Source organism: Candoia aspera, chromosome 6 (assembly GCF_035149785.1).
Source record: "Candoia aspera isolate rCanAsp1 chromosome 6, rCanAsp1.hap2, whole genome shotgun sequence".
Classification (NCBI taxonomy): Eukaryota; Metazoa; Chordata; class Lepidosauria; order Squamata; family Boidae; genus Candoia; species Candoia aspera.
In genome coordinates, this window is record NC_086158.1 from 36207958 (window position 1) to 36223866 (window position 15909).

Sequence of the window (15909 nt, forward strand, 5' to 3'; positions counted from 1 at the left end):
AAGGCCATCACCCAAGGCGCAAACTAGCTTCTGAAGAGAGGCTGTGCTAGAGTATTTATGCCATGATGGAAAAACAGCTTTTCCTAGCTTCAGCCACCCTCACTACATGAAATTGGAGCACCACAAGCAGCTTCTTCAAGGAAAAAGTCTTCAGCCAGATCAACTGTAGTTGATATAGGCAGTCCTGAAGGTATCTAGGTGCCAAGTTATATATGGCTTTATAAGTTAAAACCAGCACTTCGAACTGCACCTGGAAACCAATTGGTAAACAATACCTATGCTGTTTAAATTAGGCAACAGCTAGATTGCCTCCTGGTTCTTTATTCCCAAAGTAGTGAAGTTAAGCAAGAGGAAAAGGCACAGAAACTACTGTGGTTTCCTGAGCAGAGATGATGGAAGCAGCAGCAATAACCTTCATGCTTTCTCTGGCTTGGACTGCCTGGAGGGCAGCACTGGCACCAGGAGAGTTGAGAGAAAGCAGTGACCACTGCACACACAGCAGAAGAGTCTGTGCTGAGTATCCTAGTTGTAGCTGTTGGAAAAGATCCACATTAGGAGCAAGAAGAAGAGAGAGGAGAAAGAGGATGAAGTGCCAGCCACCATGGGAACAAACAAAATGCCAGTGTGATTACGTTGGCACCCTGCATTGTACCAAGACCTGCCGCTTTATCTACATCAGGAGCATTCAGAAGTGCCTAAGCAGCTATGCCCTAGAGGTGCAGTGGATGTCAATCTGCCCATCTCAAGTGAAGTGGGATTATTGGGAAGAAATTAGCTATTAGTCATTTCAAACTGTACTGAATCAGCTAGATAGCACCCCTAATAAAATTCAAACAGAAGGGAAGGAACTGAGACATTTTTAAAAGCAAGGAAAACAACTAATTTAAACTTGTTAATTTTCCATTATGGAATACATTTTTCAGTGACATGCTTTCATAAAAATATTCAATTGTCCTTTTTCTTAACATTTCACAAAGGTCATTGCAACATCATTTCCCTTCTCACTTCTAGTTCCCCTTTGAACCTTAATAATGAAGATAAAGTTCTGCTTAGATTATCTCACTGACCCTTAGACTTTATTATATTGGAAACCATAAACTACATCTAAAGAACTATAAAAAGGATAGAACTACAGTTCATTCTTTTTGGAGAACACCATTTCAAATTCCATAGCTAAACTATCCTTGGATTTAATCTCCTAGCAGCAATGCCTGCCAATTACAATGGAACATGGGAGATGGTATCAAATGAAAACTTTGAAAACTATATGATTGCTTTAGGTAAGTATAAATTTAATTCAAATTATTCAGTTCTTTCTTTACAATACAGCAATGTACTTTGAATATAACTGCTTAAGCATGAACTGAAGATGTATAATCAGAGATACTTCAAATATTTTAGAGGTGCTTTACAACCCATGGAATGCATATGAAGCCCCACAATTCAAATTACTTTATTTTAATCAATGACCAATTCATACACATGCAAAGTAGTATAGATTAACACAAAAGAATTCAAAACCTAAAATTACAAAACAAATTTAAGTACACTGTTAAAAAGCTTTAACAGTGCCAATCAAGACAACAATAGTGTATTCTCTCATCCTACAGAACACCACAAATAATGTCACCACCTTTATGTACATCTCTGGACCTGATCTGGCAAGTACAAAAATGGCTTGCAAAACTGGGAGCAGCATTAAATTGGGGAGATGAGAGATTTCTACTTATCTTTATGGGCTGTGTAGCTTATGAGAACATATTCGATCAATTCAATAGAATACTGGATACTTGCCTGACAGGAGAGAAAATGAAGGTTGTCCCAAGGTGAGACTCATGCATTATATTCTAGGTGCACTTTAACTCCTGCAATTTCCCCATATGCAAGAATCTTGACTGCATAAATTGTGAAAGTGTTTCACAGTGTTTCTCCATGTTCCTTTATTCCTACTCAACAAAACCACTGAGAGTCAGGCTGCATACAAGTTTAATAAATTAAAACACAACTGAACCACAAGCAGAATTCCTAGGAAATCATAGAGACCCTCTTTTCCTCTACACAGATTTGACCAGCTTTCTGTCAACGGCAGGAACCTGACCCTGAAAATATAACATGGAGCACAATTTCCCTTCTTTGTTTCATGAGTACACTAATTCCCAAGACAAATTAGGGAGTGTTGAAAATGTTCAGTAAAACATATTCTACCAGTATTTAAGGTTAGTGAGACTGTGATTGCAATGCCTGGGACAGGGATGGGATAGTGACCCTTCCTCAATAATATATACTTTTAAGGAATATATGTTGAGAAGAGGTCTCTATCCCATCTCTGTCTCGGGTATTGTGATAATAGGAAAACTGTATAAGCAACACATTGACACCTGGATCTTAAATCTTTTTATCACCTCCTGTAATATTATCAGTATTATCTGTACAACACCCCAGCAGTTAGGACATAGAGTTCTAGGCTTGTATTCTCTAATGCAGCAGACCCAGTCTTAAGTGGGCAATCTAGTGACAATGGTTAACAGCCAGATTAAAAAAAAAAAAGATCAGTATCACTGCTGAGTTGTATAGTAGACAGAAGATTAAGTTGTTCTTATTCATTTCGCTCCCTACCCAATAATGAATTGAATATATAGGCCAGCTTTCTGCTAAAGCACAGGATAGACTATAATTTACTGTAATAGCTAGACACCAAACAAACAAAAATTACAGTTAGCATTGAACAGATGGTTGGTATATTAACAAAACTAGTCAACTGTTCGGAGTTCCTAGACTAAATCTGAGCATTAATTCTCTGGATGTCAGTTCTAAGGAGTGCTGATGTATGACTCCTGCAAACAGTGCAAACCATCACTGGGGGAATGATTTTGCACAAATCCCTCTTTTTATACAAGTATATACCTGTTGCATATTCTTCTCTCAGTGACCAACCAATGGAATATTATTATCTTTAGCTTTCATTATGTTCCAAGGTTTACATCGTCACTTTATCAATGACTTCTGGGATAGGTTTCTTCCTATATATCATTATATTAATTGCAATACAATAATATATATATTATTGTATATATATTACATCCTTCCCCCAGAAGTGAGGTTGGCATCCTCCCTCCTGGACTTCTGAAAACAGCTGAAGACCTGGTTTTGCCACATGCTTGGAGTGGGGAGAGGAAGAGCCATTCTTGGGGCTGGTTGGTTCCCTAGTCCTGCCAGGACCAGTCTTATCCCCTTATGGGCTGAATTAGATCTGCCATTACTTGGATTTCATTGTATTTTATATTTATTGATTACTGGTATTATTTATGATTTTATTGAATTTTAAATTGTTTTTATTGTGAACCACCCAGGGTCCTCCATGTGGGTGAGATGGGCAGTGATAAAAATATGATAAATAAATAAATAAAATATATAAAATATATAAAATATCAGTGTCAATATTTTATCATTTTTAGTATGGTGGTTTATATTTAAAAATGGCTTGTGCATCATCTTGATGGCTTTTTAGCAGAAAAAGAGATTTTAAAAAGAAAGTAAAAAAAGAGTATAACATAACTGCCCTTCAGGATAGGAAATCTGGAAAAGAAATGCATAGATTAAATTAAAAAGAAATTATTTCCTGGGTTTAAGAGGGGATAGTTTTCTTTTCTTTAGGGTTTTTTTCCCCCAAGGACAATACTAATAAATTCTGGCTGACAGAGGTGGAAAAACACCTTGAGTTCAAGGACATGTTCACAACAATCTTGGTTTACTGCTATTTCCACTGATGAATTTGTCTAGATCATCACTGATATCTTTTAGTGAAATATGACAAGAAAGAAATCAGCCCAGAGTATTCCTTTTTGCATTTGACATTTTCATGCCATTGCCCTCCAAAAATCCTATTCTGGACATGATCAAAATAAAGTGATAATGAAAGTGATTATGCAATGGAAGGCAATGATGGTAAAATCTGCTACTAATGCTTTGGAAGCCATTTATTCATGGCAAGATCTGAGGATACTACAATATATTTTTGAATCTTCTGTTATCCATGTGGGTGAGATTGGTTCCTTTCCAAGCCATAATTGCTCTCTCTTTCCATCCATGTGATTGTAACATTCAAATGCAAACTAGATTGGTTTAAAGGAAATCCGTGTAGAGCTCCCCAAGCACAAAAGCTGTCCCATGTGGCTTTAATATCTGAGTTTCAGTCATTTAGTGGCTTGCTAAGCAATAATAAAATCTAGCTGGTTTTTATTTAGCAAGTGTATGAATTGAGCAGTGTGGTTTATTGTTCAGTACATGTGTGAACCCCTTATTGTACCTAAACCCCTTATTGTACCGTAGTTAAACTTTGGAATTTACTACCATGAGATGTGGCTACCAGCTTGGCTGGCTTCAAAAAAGGTTGAACTAATTCATGGAAGTCATGGGCATCAATGGATATTACCTATTATTTTGCAGACAGCAAGAAGCTTCAGCTACAGATAGGAGGTTCCTTGCCCTTGTGCTGTCCCTGATGCTCCTTTGCTACCAGCCTTGTCCTCCATGTTACTTCCACTCTGTTATAACTCTCTATAACCTAGAGAGATAGCTAAGCAATGCTGCAAGCAGCCTTTCTTTCTTCCTTCATATTAAGCAACAGGAGAAACATGGAGAACCTGTTTTCCACTTCTGTGTTGGAGGAAAAAAAGAAAAATATCTCTATTTGAAGGGTGTCTAAGAAATTCTATTTTTTCTTCTTTTACAAAGCAAAGCCTGGAATACAGTTGGCTCTGGTGTAAAGGCTCAACTATTTATTTGTCCATAAGACTCAGTGTAAAAGCCAGGGAGAGAATAGTAGTAGTTAGGGAACTTGGACAACAGTGGCACATGGAATTATCTTCTCTGACTGACAGGGAAAGAACTTTGCATTCAGAATCCTAATATGGTAATTGCACTTCTAACCACATCACAGCAGCACATTATTAATGTTCATGCAATTATATAGAAGTAGCTTTAGATAATGAGATATTCTTATAGTGGGAATATGTACGTATGTACGTATGTATTGGTAAGTATCTATAAGTCATCTTTTAAAGCTCAGTCTTGTACATGTTTTCCTAGAAATCAGCCCAACTGCATTCAGTGGGAATTACTTCCAGATCTTTATATAGACGACTGCAATCTTGAGCTAAATTCCTATCAAAAAGTGGGCAGACATGCCAATTCAACAAGTGGTTTTTCTGATGCATAGAAGGTCACTTCAAAATAACTTGTTAAAAATCAGTTCATAAAATAGAAGAGATGTGAACTCCCCTTAAAAAGCCAGAGGTCCTATTGGGCATAACCTCACTAGTTTGTGTTTTTTACATTTAAAAACCTGAGATAGAACTTAATCAGGCACATTGTTAACATGTATATCTCTTGTTCCATCTTCAGGCATTGATTTTGCTACCCGTAAGATTGCAAACCATCTAAAACAAACAAAAGAATTTATTCAAGATGGAGACAATTTCAAGACAAAAACACTGAGCACTTTCAGGAACTATGAATTGAATTATACCATAGGAGTGGAATTTGAAGAGCACACCAAGGGGCTTGACAATCGAGTTGTGAAGGTAGAAGACCTATTATTTGTTTCCCATTTACGCAGCAGTCAATATAAGCACCTGACATTCAAGAAAACAGGGTGAAAGCAAATTAAAAATGTTAAAGAAATGCTTATTTATAAAAAAAGCTGCAATTTGCATTTCAAAAGCTAGATGTTTTGCTAGTGCAACTATTTATTCTATATGCAAATCATGACAATTTCTCAAGCAGATGACAGCAAGGTAAAATTACTTTTTATTTGCTTTCAATTCTTCATGGTACCAGATTGTTACATTTCTCTAGCTGACAGCCATGGGATTGCTCCTTAGTTTGGTACAGGTAAAAGCGGATTCCTGTTAGCCATGATAGTCACTGATGAGCTCTCTATCCTTCTAGGCTACAGCACACAAACCATTCTACCTATGGTAAGCAAAACTAGGTAGATCTTATTGTTTATGCAAAACGCCCTCCCTATCTGGAAGCCTTTCAAGTCCATCTTGGCTGTTATGAAGGCAAGATGGCACTTCCTCACTACCCTGAAAACAAAAGCTGTCCAGACTGGAAACTGAATGTTCTCTCAGAACTATAGAAGATGGAGAAACTTTAATGCATACTACAAGGGCAATCAAGGCTTTCCTTTTGTCTTCCAATGGACAGTTGGCCAATCTGGCTTTGGAATGCTGGGAGCTGCTTTGATTGTTGATTGGTTTTATAGAATATATTGGTCAGATGCCAGCAAATGTTTGTTTTATTGTTTCCACCCATGGATTGAGACAGAATTATATTGGGGACTAAATTTCACAAATACCAGTGTCATAATGTGCAACTCTCTACACCTGATTCTAATAGCGTGTCAGAGATACCTAATGTAAATTGTGCCTTATGTGCCTCTATATCAGATCTCCAGAACAGAACAGCAAACATTACAATCACCTAATTATTTTTTCCAAGGAGAATGGAGAGATTTGCTACTCACAGCCAACATCTTCCCTATCATCTGTGACCTTTCTGTGCCCTGACATCACAGCAGGCTCCTTATAACTCTGTCAAAGCCATTCTTTACCAGTCCTATTCAGGAGCACAAAACTGCCGCTTTGCTGAACTTTCAGCAACCTCAATTTTCTCTTCCTATCTCAGTCCTGTTATGTGACTGAAAGAAGAAAAAGCATCTCATTTCCTTTATAATTCTCTCTGATTTCTTATCAGGATGATTTCTGCCCAACATTCTCATACCAACACATTGCTACTTTTTTTCCCCCAGCAGAAGCAGGAATTAATTATTTTTAAGGGAGCCATTCTGCTCCTTTGTACTTCTTCAGCGCAGAGATGTGGGATGTTGCCAAACACCCATAAAGTGCATGGATGCTTTCTCCTATTCCTCACTGTAATAAACATTGTCGTTGTTTATTCGTTTAGTTGCTTCCGACTCTTCGTGACTTCATGGACCAGCCCATGCCAGAGCTTCCTGTCGGTCGTCAACACCCCCAGCTCCCCCAGGGACGAGTCCGTCACCTCTAGAATATCATCCATCCACCTTGCCCTTGGTCGGCCCCTCTTCCTTTTGCCCTCCACTCTCCCTAGCATCAGCATCTTCTCCAGGGTGTCCTGTCTTCTCATTATGTGGCCAAAGTATTTCAGTTTTGCCTTTAATATCATTCCCTCAAGTGAGCAGTCTGGCTTGATTTCCTGGAGGATGGACTGGTTGGATCTTCTTGCAGTCCAAGGCACTGTCAGAATTTTCCTCCAACACCACAGTTCAAAAGCATCGATCTTCCTTCTCTCAGCCTTCCTTATGGTCCAGCTCTTGCAGTCACATGTTACTACGGGGAACACCATTGCTTTAACTATGTGGACCTTTGTTGTCAGTGTGATGTCTCTGCTCTTAACTATTTTATCGAGATTTGTCATTGCTCTTCTCCCAAGGATTAAGCGTCTTCTGATTTCCTGACTGCAGTCAGCATCTACAGTAATCTTCGCACCTAGAAATACAAAGTCTTTCACTGCTTCTACATTTTCTCCCTCTATTTGCCAGTTATCAATCAAGCTGGTTGCCATAATCTTGGTTTTTTTGAGGTTTAGCTGCAAGCCAGCTTTTGCACTTTCTTCTTTCACCTTCATCATAAGGCTCCTCAGTTCCTCTTCGCTTTCAGCCATCAAAGTGGTATCATCTGCATATCTGAGATTGTTAATGTTTCTTCCAGCAATTTTAATCCAGCCTTGGATTCCTGAAGCCCAGCTTGTCGCATGATGTGTTCTGCATACAAGTTGAATAGGTAGGGTGAGAGTATACAGCCCTGCCGTACTCCTTTCCCAATCTTAAACCAGTCCGTTGTTCCGTGGTCTGTTCTTACTGTTGCTACTTGGTTGTTATACAGATTCTTCAGGAGGCATACATGATGACTTGGTATCCCCATACCACTAAGAACTTGCCACAATTTGTTATGGTCCACAGAGTCAAAGGCTTTAGAATAGTCAATAAAACAGAAATAGATGTTTTTCTGAAACTCCCTGGCTTTTTCCATTATCCAGCGGATATTGGCAATTTTGCCCCTAGTTCCTCTGCCTTTTCTAAACCCAGCTTGTACATCTGGCAATTCTCGCTCCATGAATTGCTGAAGTATACCTTGCAGGATCTTGAGCATTACCTTACTGGCATGTGAAATGTTTGATAGTTTGAACATTCTTTAGTGTTTCCCTTTTTTGGTATGGGGATATAAGTTGATTTTTTCCAGTCTGATGGCCATTCTTGTGTTTTCCAAATTTGCTGGCATATAGCATGCATTACCTCGACAGCATCATCTTGCAAGATTTTGAACAGTTCAGCTGGGATGCCGTCGTCTCCTGCTGCCTTGTTATTAGCAATGCTTCTTAAGGCCCACTCAACCTCACTCTTCAGGATGTCTGGCTCTAGCTCACTGACCACACCGTCAAAGCTATTCCCGATATTGTTATCCTTCCTATACAGTTCTGTATATTCTTGCCACCTTTTCTTGATCTCTTCTTCTTCTGTTAGGTCCTTGCCATCTGTGTTTTTGATCATACCCATTTTGGCCTGGAATTTACCTCCTATGTTTCTAATTTTCTGGAAGAAGTCTCTTGTCCTTCCTATTCTATTGTCTTCTTCCACTTCCGCGCATTGCTTGTTTAAAAATAATTCCTTATCTCTTCTGGCTAAGTTCTGGATTTTTGCATTTAATTGGGCATATCTCCCCCTATCGCTGTTGCCTTTTGCTTTCCTTCTTTCTTGGGCTACTTCTAGTGTCTCAGCAGACAGCCATTTTGCCTTCTTGGTTTTCTCTTTCTTTGGGATGTATTTTGTTGCCGCCTCCTGAACAATGCTAGCAACTTCTGTCCATGGTTCTTCCGGGACCCTATCTACTAAGTCCAGTCCCTTAAATCTATTCTTCACCTCCACTGCATATTCCTTAGGAATATTAGTGAGCTCATATCTAGCTGATCTGTGGGTCTTCCCTAATCTCTTTAGTCTGATCTTAAATTGTGCAATAAGAAGTTCGTGATCTGAACTACAGTCAGCTCCAGGTCTTGTTTTTACTGACTGTATAGATGTCCGCCACCTTTGGCTGCAAAGGATGTAGTCAATCTGATTTCGGTGTTGTCCATCTGGTGAAGTCCACATATAAAGCCGTCTCTTAGGTTGTTGGAGTAATAAACATAGCCAGCATAAAAGGAAATGGAAAAACTAACTTGGATTTGGAGGAGGGGGTCTTACCTTTAATATGAAGGCAAATGACATCTTAGTTTTTTTTACTGCACCTCCTACCACCTTCAGCAGAGGTTACATCCAAATACTGCCCAGTCAGTACACTGGAAGGTGCGGTACCTGAGAAAAAGCTTCAGACAGGATGACTGGTATCCTACCTTACAAAGGACAACCTACTGCAGGAATACAGGTTTCAAGAATTCAGTTCTCAAGGATGAACAGCCAATAGCCTGCATGAACTTTATCTTTGCATGAACTTTAAAGTTTTCTGCCAAATTTTTACAAGACAATTTGCTATTAAGATTCAGCTGGTGAAGAATCACTAAGAACAGTGTTTTCTTTTTAAAAAGGGAGTTTTTAAAATATTTTTTTCTTTAAACAAAACCCACCCCCAATCCTGCCCATTTTTATATTCTGGCACCATCTACTTTTTTGAGGGTGGTAGTCCACCTGAAAAAGATCAGCCCTCAAGCTGAAAAACTTGTCCAAGTTTGCTGCATTTAAATTGCTGTCTAGCCCAATTCAGGTTTAGAGATTTTTCAAAAATAATAAGAAAAAGAAGAACAGAAACTTTGACACTATCCACAACATTCCCAAAATAGCAGGTTTGATAAGCAGTAACAGAAAGAAAATGTTTTTAAAAAAAACAAAAAAACTTTTGCATGATGTTATTACTACACTGAAATCCACCTTGCAATTTTTCAAAGCTTTCTTGCCTGTTCAAGAAACTACTGCTTGCTACGTTTTCCTCTGGATACATGAAAATGTCCTGAAATTTTTTGCTGCTGTTATTCTTGGCATTGGCAGAGGACAGGACTGCTAGAATTGTTAACCATTCTGTCATTCTGATGCTTTCTTAGCTGCTGGGCTTTCCAGTCTGAAAACACTCAATAGAAAAGTTGCCTTCCTTGGGGTCTAATGGATGTATGGGAACCCAGGGAGGTTGTACACCAATGGAAAAATGATTGCAAAATATTACATGGACAATCACATGCATCCTCTTCATAATTAAATAAGAACAAAAAACCTACATACCATGCAGATTCCATTGAAATTCCTTCCTCCTTTGAAAAAATAATATTGAAATGAAGAAATGTTTTGCACTGCACAAGGCATTACATAAACAAGCAGACCAGGCTTTCATAGGTAACCTATCCTAGTAATTTGATCTGTAAGATGGTACCTTTCTTTCAAGCAACTTTCATTGTTTTTATCCCATATTATATCTGTCATAAATAGCTGCTTTATTTGCAACCTTGTTAAAGAACTAGGAAACTTACTCATCGGTTGGTGTGTCCCTTTTATACAAAACAATTTATTCTTCTGTGAATACCACCCAAATTACTTTTCTGAAATAGAAATATGTCTGTTAACGTTGTATTAGTTTAAATGAACCATGACTTTTTCTCTGGAGATTCCAGATTTAGTTGCTTTCCTCTTGGAGCAGAACCAGATTTCATATTAGTTTCCATTTCTAGGAAACGCTTACATCATAAGTAAATTTATATAATTTGTTTCTATGAGTATTTCATGAATCATTATGTCAGGACAAAGAGCTGGGAACATGAAACATAAGAGACAGTCTTGGTTTTCAGCATGAATTTGGGATTTTGCAGGGTGGTGGCAGTGTTACTTCTATAGCATTTTCCTCCACCTCCACCCCTTTTCTTTTCCTCCTAACACATACACTAAACTGCATTTAGCTCCAGCTTTGAATATTTCAAATTTCTAGAATGCTACTGAATATTATTTTTTAATCCTTGAAGACAATAGTGACCTGGGATGGTGACAAACTCATCTGTGTCCAGAAAGGTGAAAAAAACAATAGAGGATGGAAACATTGGATTGAAGGAGAAAAACTGCATCTAGTAAGAACCAAATACGTTGATTTTGTATAATTAAAAGCTGTTCCACATCAACTCAGTTTTATAAGGATTTTTTAAAGCTTATACCTTTGGCTTTGATTTTTATATGCTGTCTCATTCTGCAACTACTCAGATATTCATTCTGGTTCTGTTATTCTCCAATTTTATCACCACACATCAGAGTATCAGTATGAATCAGAGCACCATGTGAAGTTGCAAAACTAAGGTTCAAATCTTTGATCTCTAAGGTGACCTTGGCCAGTCACTATTCCCCTAAGAGTTCTCGGATTATGCCATACGCCTGCTAACAAATGTTTTCAGAATAGAGCCTATGCATGTAAATTGCACTACACACATCAGCTTGCCTTTTGCATGGAATATGTTTTAGCTCCAATGAAAACTATCAGAATGCCTAATAAAACCATGAAAAGAAATACCCCAGTAAACAGATTAAAAAGACAGATTATTTTGAAGGTTGTGGTACTCTCCATAAATATTGAAAGTGAGATGAATTTAAGATGATTCCATAATTGGGATGCTGCAGCTGAAAAGGGCTTATCCTGTGTTTCTCCTTTTCATCATGAGACAGGGTCATACAGGAGGGAACAGTCTTTTATAGCCTTATGAGAGAATCACTACCTTAAACTGTACCCTAAAATAATAAATTATAAATTAAGCTGGAGCAAAACAGTCTGATAAACATTCACTGGTCTGTTCTGAATTTCAAGGAATTTCTCCTTACTCAGGATTAAAATGTAATACTCGTTTTCATGTTAAGAAGAAATAAAATTGGTTCTGTTCAGAGGGATAATGGGAGATGAACTATAAGCATACCAAAGCACTGTTGTTTCACCTGTCAATTTTATGATGAGATAGCCTACAGATTGTTTCAATCATGAGAAACAGCACTGAAGTGAGTGAGACCATTATAGTGAGTAACAAACCCCATTTATTTAAAGAGGGAATTAAATCTTGGAATACCCTTTCAAGTGTACCCATTAATCTTTAATGGTTCTTTTTTGATGTTGGAAAGTCCAATGTCAGGAAGATTTGCAGATAAAGAGATCTTTTCAAGGCAGGCAAATATGAGCCAGGATGGCAGAGTTAGGATTCTCCAGGCTCTTCCATAATCAGAAATGCTACAAAAAGTGTGCACACACACTATCCAAAAAGCTGTACCACTATTTCCTCAAACCCCTTCAGCCCTATTAGTCTGCAAATCAGCAGCCTTTGTACTTATTTGAACACTTATAAAAAAATGTTGGACAGTCTTGCCTCTATATTCATTCAATAGTCTACAAGCAATTCCAGGTAGTAATTAAAATTAGGAAAATGCTGACCAAAACACTGCCATTAGAACAATCAGTTGGCTCAGGCCAGTTGGTATTTATCCACAGGCACAGTGCTCCATCCTGAGGTTATGAAATTGCAACGGTTGCACATTTTTGTTAATTAAAAACAAATAGCTCAAAGAGGAAATGCAATGGGAAAGATGGAAATGTTAAGTGGAATCTACCGTGTTGTAATATAACATCCCAATAATTGACAATAATATTTATTTTCCTCAACTTCATTTTAAGCTACAGGGAATACTATTTAATACAAGAACCCTTTTCTGTAGGCTGAGGGCTGGGCACAAAAGCAGATTATTAAGTTACGACTAGAATAATCATCAGGCATGCAACATTCTATCTTTAAAACATATACTGTAATTTAGTGCTGTTGAAGAAAAGCTAAATTCATATAGCTGAGTTCATAAATGAAGTTCAAATAAAAATGTAGAAAGCTTGAGTGATGTAAAGAAAATTAAGTAGTCAATGAAATATGAGAAACAATAATTGAGAGATTAAATAATAAAAGTGTTCAAGTGAGCAGTCTGAAAAGTGAGGACTAGGGTAAACCTACTTCCACAAAGCTATGCAGTTGCACTTCTGCTGACTCCCAGCATCTCTCTCTCACCAGTACCTCACAAGAAGCATAAAATATGGTAACCCAGCCAACACTTTGCAGACCTTCCTGTCCTTTTTGTTTCATGGCAGTGGGGAATAAAGTGGGAAGCAGCAAAGCCACCAAGATGACTAGAACTTATGGGAAAATAGCTGAAGCCATGGTGTCTTCATTTTACAACAGGATGGGGAAATCAAGAAGTTCTTGCCTATGAATTTTGGCATCTCTTAGGCAGAATCCTCAAGAGAAGGACCTTCAGCAAAACCAAAGCATAATGAATTTTCCTGTTTACTTCCTCACATATAGATTTAATTCCATAATTACTCTTGGTTTTATTAAGGCTACCATAGCAGGGCTGCAGAAAGCCAGATGATGACTAGATAGCATCATAAAGCTACAGGAGACTAACCTTTGCTTCCAATTAGCAGTTATCTAGTTTTTGCAGCCCACCTCTGGTAGCTCTGTTCATCTTCTCTACTGAGAACAAGGTTACTTAATGAATTAGAAATTTTGAGTAAATTTTCAATACTCAAATCCAAACCACTTTTCTCAGAAGGTAATTGTTTTCAGAGGAACTTACTTCTAAATAAGTATGGTTAATATTGCAACTTAAATGCATTAATTTTTAAATTCTTGGCCAGAATTCATTTTTCATTAGATGTGGACATTGGCTTGCATAATTCCTAAGGAAAAAGAAAATCTGAAAATCCTGTTACCTTCTCCCAGTTTCATTATTCAGTTCTGCTTCAAAATTCAGAAGACTCATATTTTATCTATTTCTAAAATTCTAGAAAAAGTTATAAATCCAGATATTCTACAAACCTAGTTCTACCAGCACAGATACCCCTGTAGACATAGTAGATAATTTCTGCTATCTTGAGAATTATATAAAGAAGGCAGCTTTGACTAAGCAGAATGATTTAATGGATTTGTCAAAAAATGAGGAGCGTGATCTCCTAACACTAGAAAAAGAAAAAAAAATCTTCCCATAGTTCTCAATTACTTTATTTAATTGGCTGCCACAAGCGATAATAATGGTCATTATCTTAAAACTTTTTATATAGTCCACTGATAAATACCAGATGCTTGGGAAGTAGATAAGAGCCTTCCAGAAGATATGTGATTTGCTAATTCGGGAAATAAGGAACTACGTTAGATGATCTTTTAAAGTCAGTTTATCTTGTAAGATTGTGCTGAACACTGATCAATTTGGCAGGACTCCATCGTGTAGGAATATAGTATCCACATTAAAAATCAAATTTGATATTTCTTCTTCTGAGTAATAATAATGCACATAAGTACCTCTTAAAACAAGGTTGTCCAAAGTTCATAGCAGCTTCGTGTGAACTGCACAGGGATATGACTTTTAAAAAGTAAGTTAAATTAAAAACTTGTAAGTATTTGGCAATGATTTTTTAAAAAGTTATTTAAAAAGATATGGTTTATTTTATTGATTTGACTGCAAAAACAAGAGTTGAAGAAAATCAGCTGCCAATATCCCTCTTGCAATATATCATTACTGTTTTGTAGTATCTCCCCTCTGTTTTCATTTTGGCAAACCAAGCCTTAACAACCACTGAGGAGTTAATATAACAGGTTGAGAGGTCACTACAATAAGTTGGAAGATATGTATGATCATAAGAATCTTCCCTCACTTTGTAGCAAAATATTTTCCTCTACAGTATATGTAAAAAAACAACATGTTTATCCATACAGAAACAAGTAGCTCATCTATCTGTGAGAGAGATAGCTTTTTAGGACAAAATAAATTCAAAATTTGCCAATAATGTCACTGACCCACTTTGTAACACCTGCTGTAACATTCCAAGTTAAGATCTACTTTCTGCAGACACACAGGTGCCTATTGGCCAAATACTATTGTACTTAGCTCCTGTTACCTCTAAAGCCTTTTCTTTTCTCCTTTTGCAATTTCTTGTTGCTTCAGTAGGTTTAATACATTACAGTATGTGGGCTAATAATAGACTATGAAATGTCCTACCGTTACAGAGCAATTTCCATACATTTTTCATTTTTATTCTTTTTAAAATTCAATTGAAGTGTCCAAATCTAATTACTGCAACCTGTAGTGCTTACTGGCTGATTGGTTACATAAAATACACTGGTCTTTTCCATTTAATAGTCTAGCCTCACTGTTAATGCAGTGGGTGAGCTGTTTTTATCTTTGAGTTTAAGGGACGATATGAGCTACAATGAAAAAGCTGTGCTTACTAATGGTTTTTGTGTTGTAGGAATTGACTTGTGAAGACCAGGTGTGCCATCAAGTCTTCAAGAAGACAAAATAGACTGCATTTGATGCAGCTGCAAGATTTGTGCTTATTTTTTCTCTGTTTAATAACTAAAAGAATAAAAGCTTGATTTTGTCAGAGATCTGTGGCTCTGTTTAATTAGCCAATATCTTCTTAAAATAATATCAAACCCCTATACATTTTACAAAGGATCTTTGCCTATCAAATAGGAATTATGTAAAGGTTTTGTTCTATTTCCCAATTCTTAGCAGGTCTGTGTTTCTAGTAACAGAGATGTCCTGATGCAATGATGCAAGATTTTTTTTTAAAAAAAAGTTCTTGTTGACAATTGTCTCAATATATTTTCTTGTATTTAATACATTTGGGTGGTATCTAAGAATAAAGCCATACTGGCTGGGTTCATACATTGTACTGAAGCTGTAACTGATTTACCTGGTTCTGACTTAGTAGGATATGCTAAAACAAGTACAGCTTATTTAACAAACTAAGTTATAAAATCCTAGCTTAGTGTAATATGTGAACCCAGCCTCTCTCTACCTTGTTTAGATCTGGGTCA

The 15909-nt window shown here is 37.2% G+C and overlaps 1 protein-coding gene across 1 annotated transcript; it reads left to right on the forward strand.

Annotated features, from left to right (window-relative positions):
- Window positions 1-1129: 1129 nt before the first annotated feature.
- RBP2 (retinol binding protein 2) lies at window positions 1130-15474 on the forward strand. The gene is made up of 4 exons (XM_063306717.1): window positions 1130-1280; window positions 5404-5582; window positions 11041-11142; window positions 15336-15474. Exons 1-4 carry the CDS (start codon window positions 1208-1210, stop codon window positions 15387-15389), a joined length of 408 nt encoding a protein of 135 aa, XP_063162787.1. The 5' UTR covers window positions 1130-1207; the 3' UTR covers window positions 15390-15474.
- The last annotated feature ends 435 nt before the right edge of the window (window positions 15475-15909 follow it).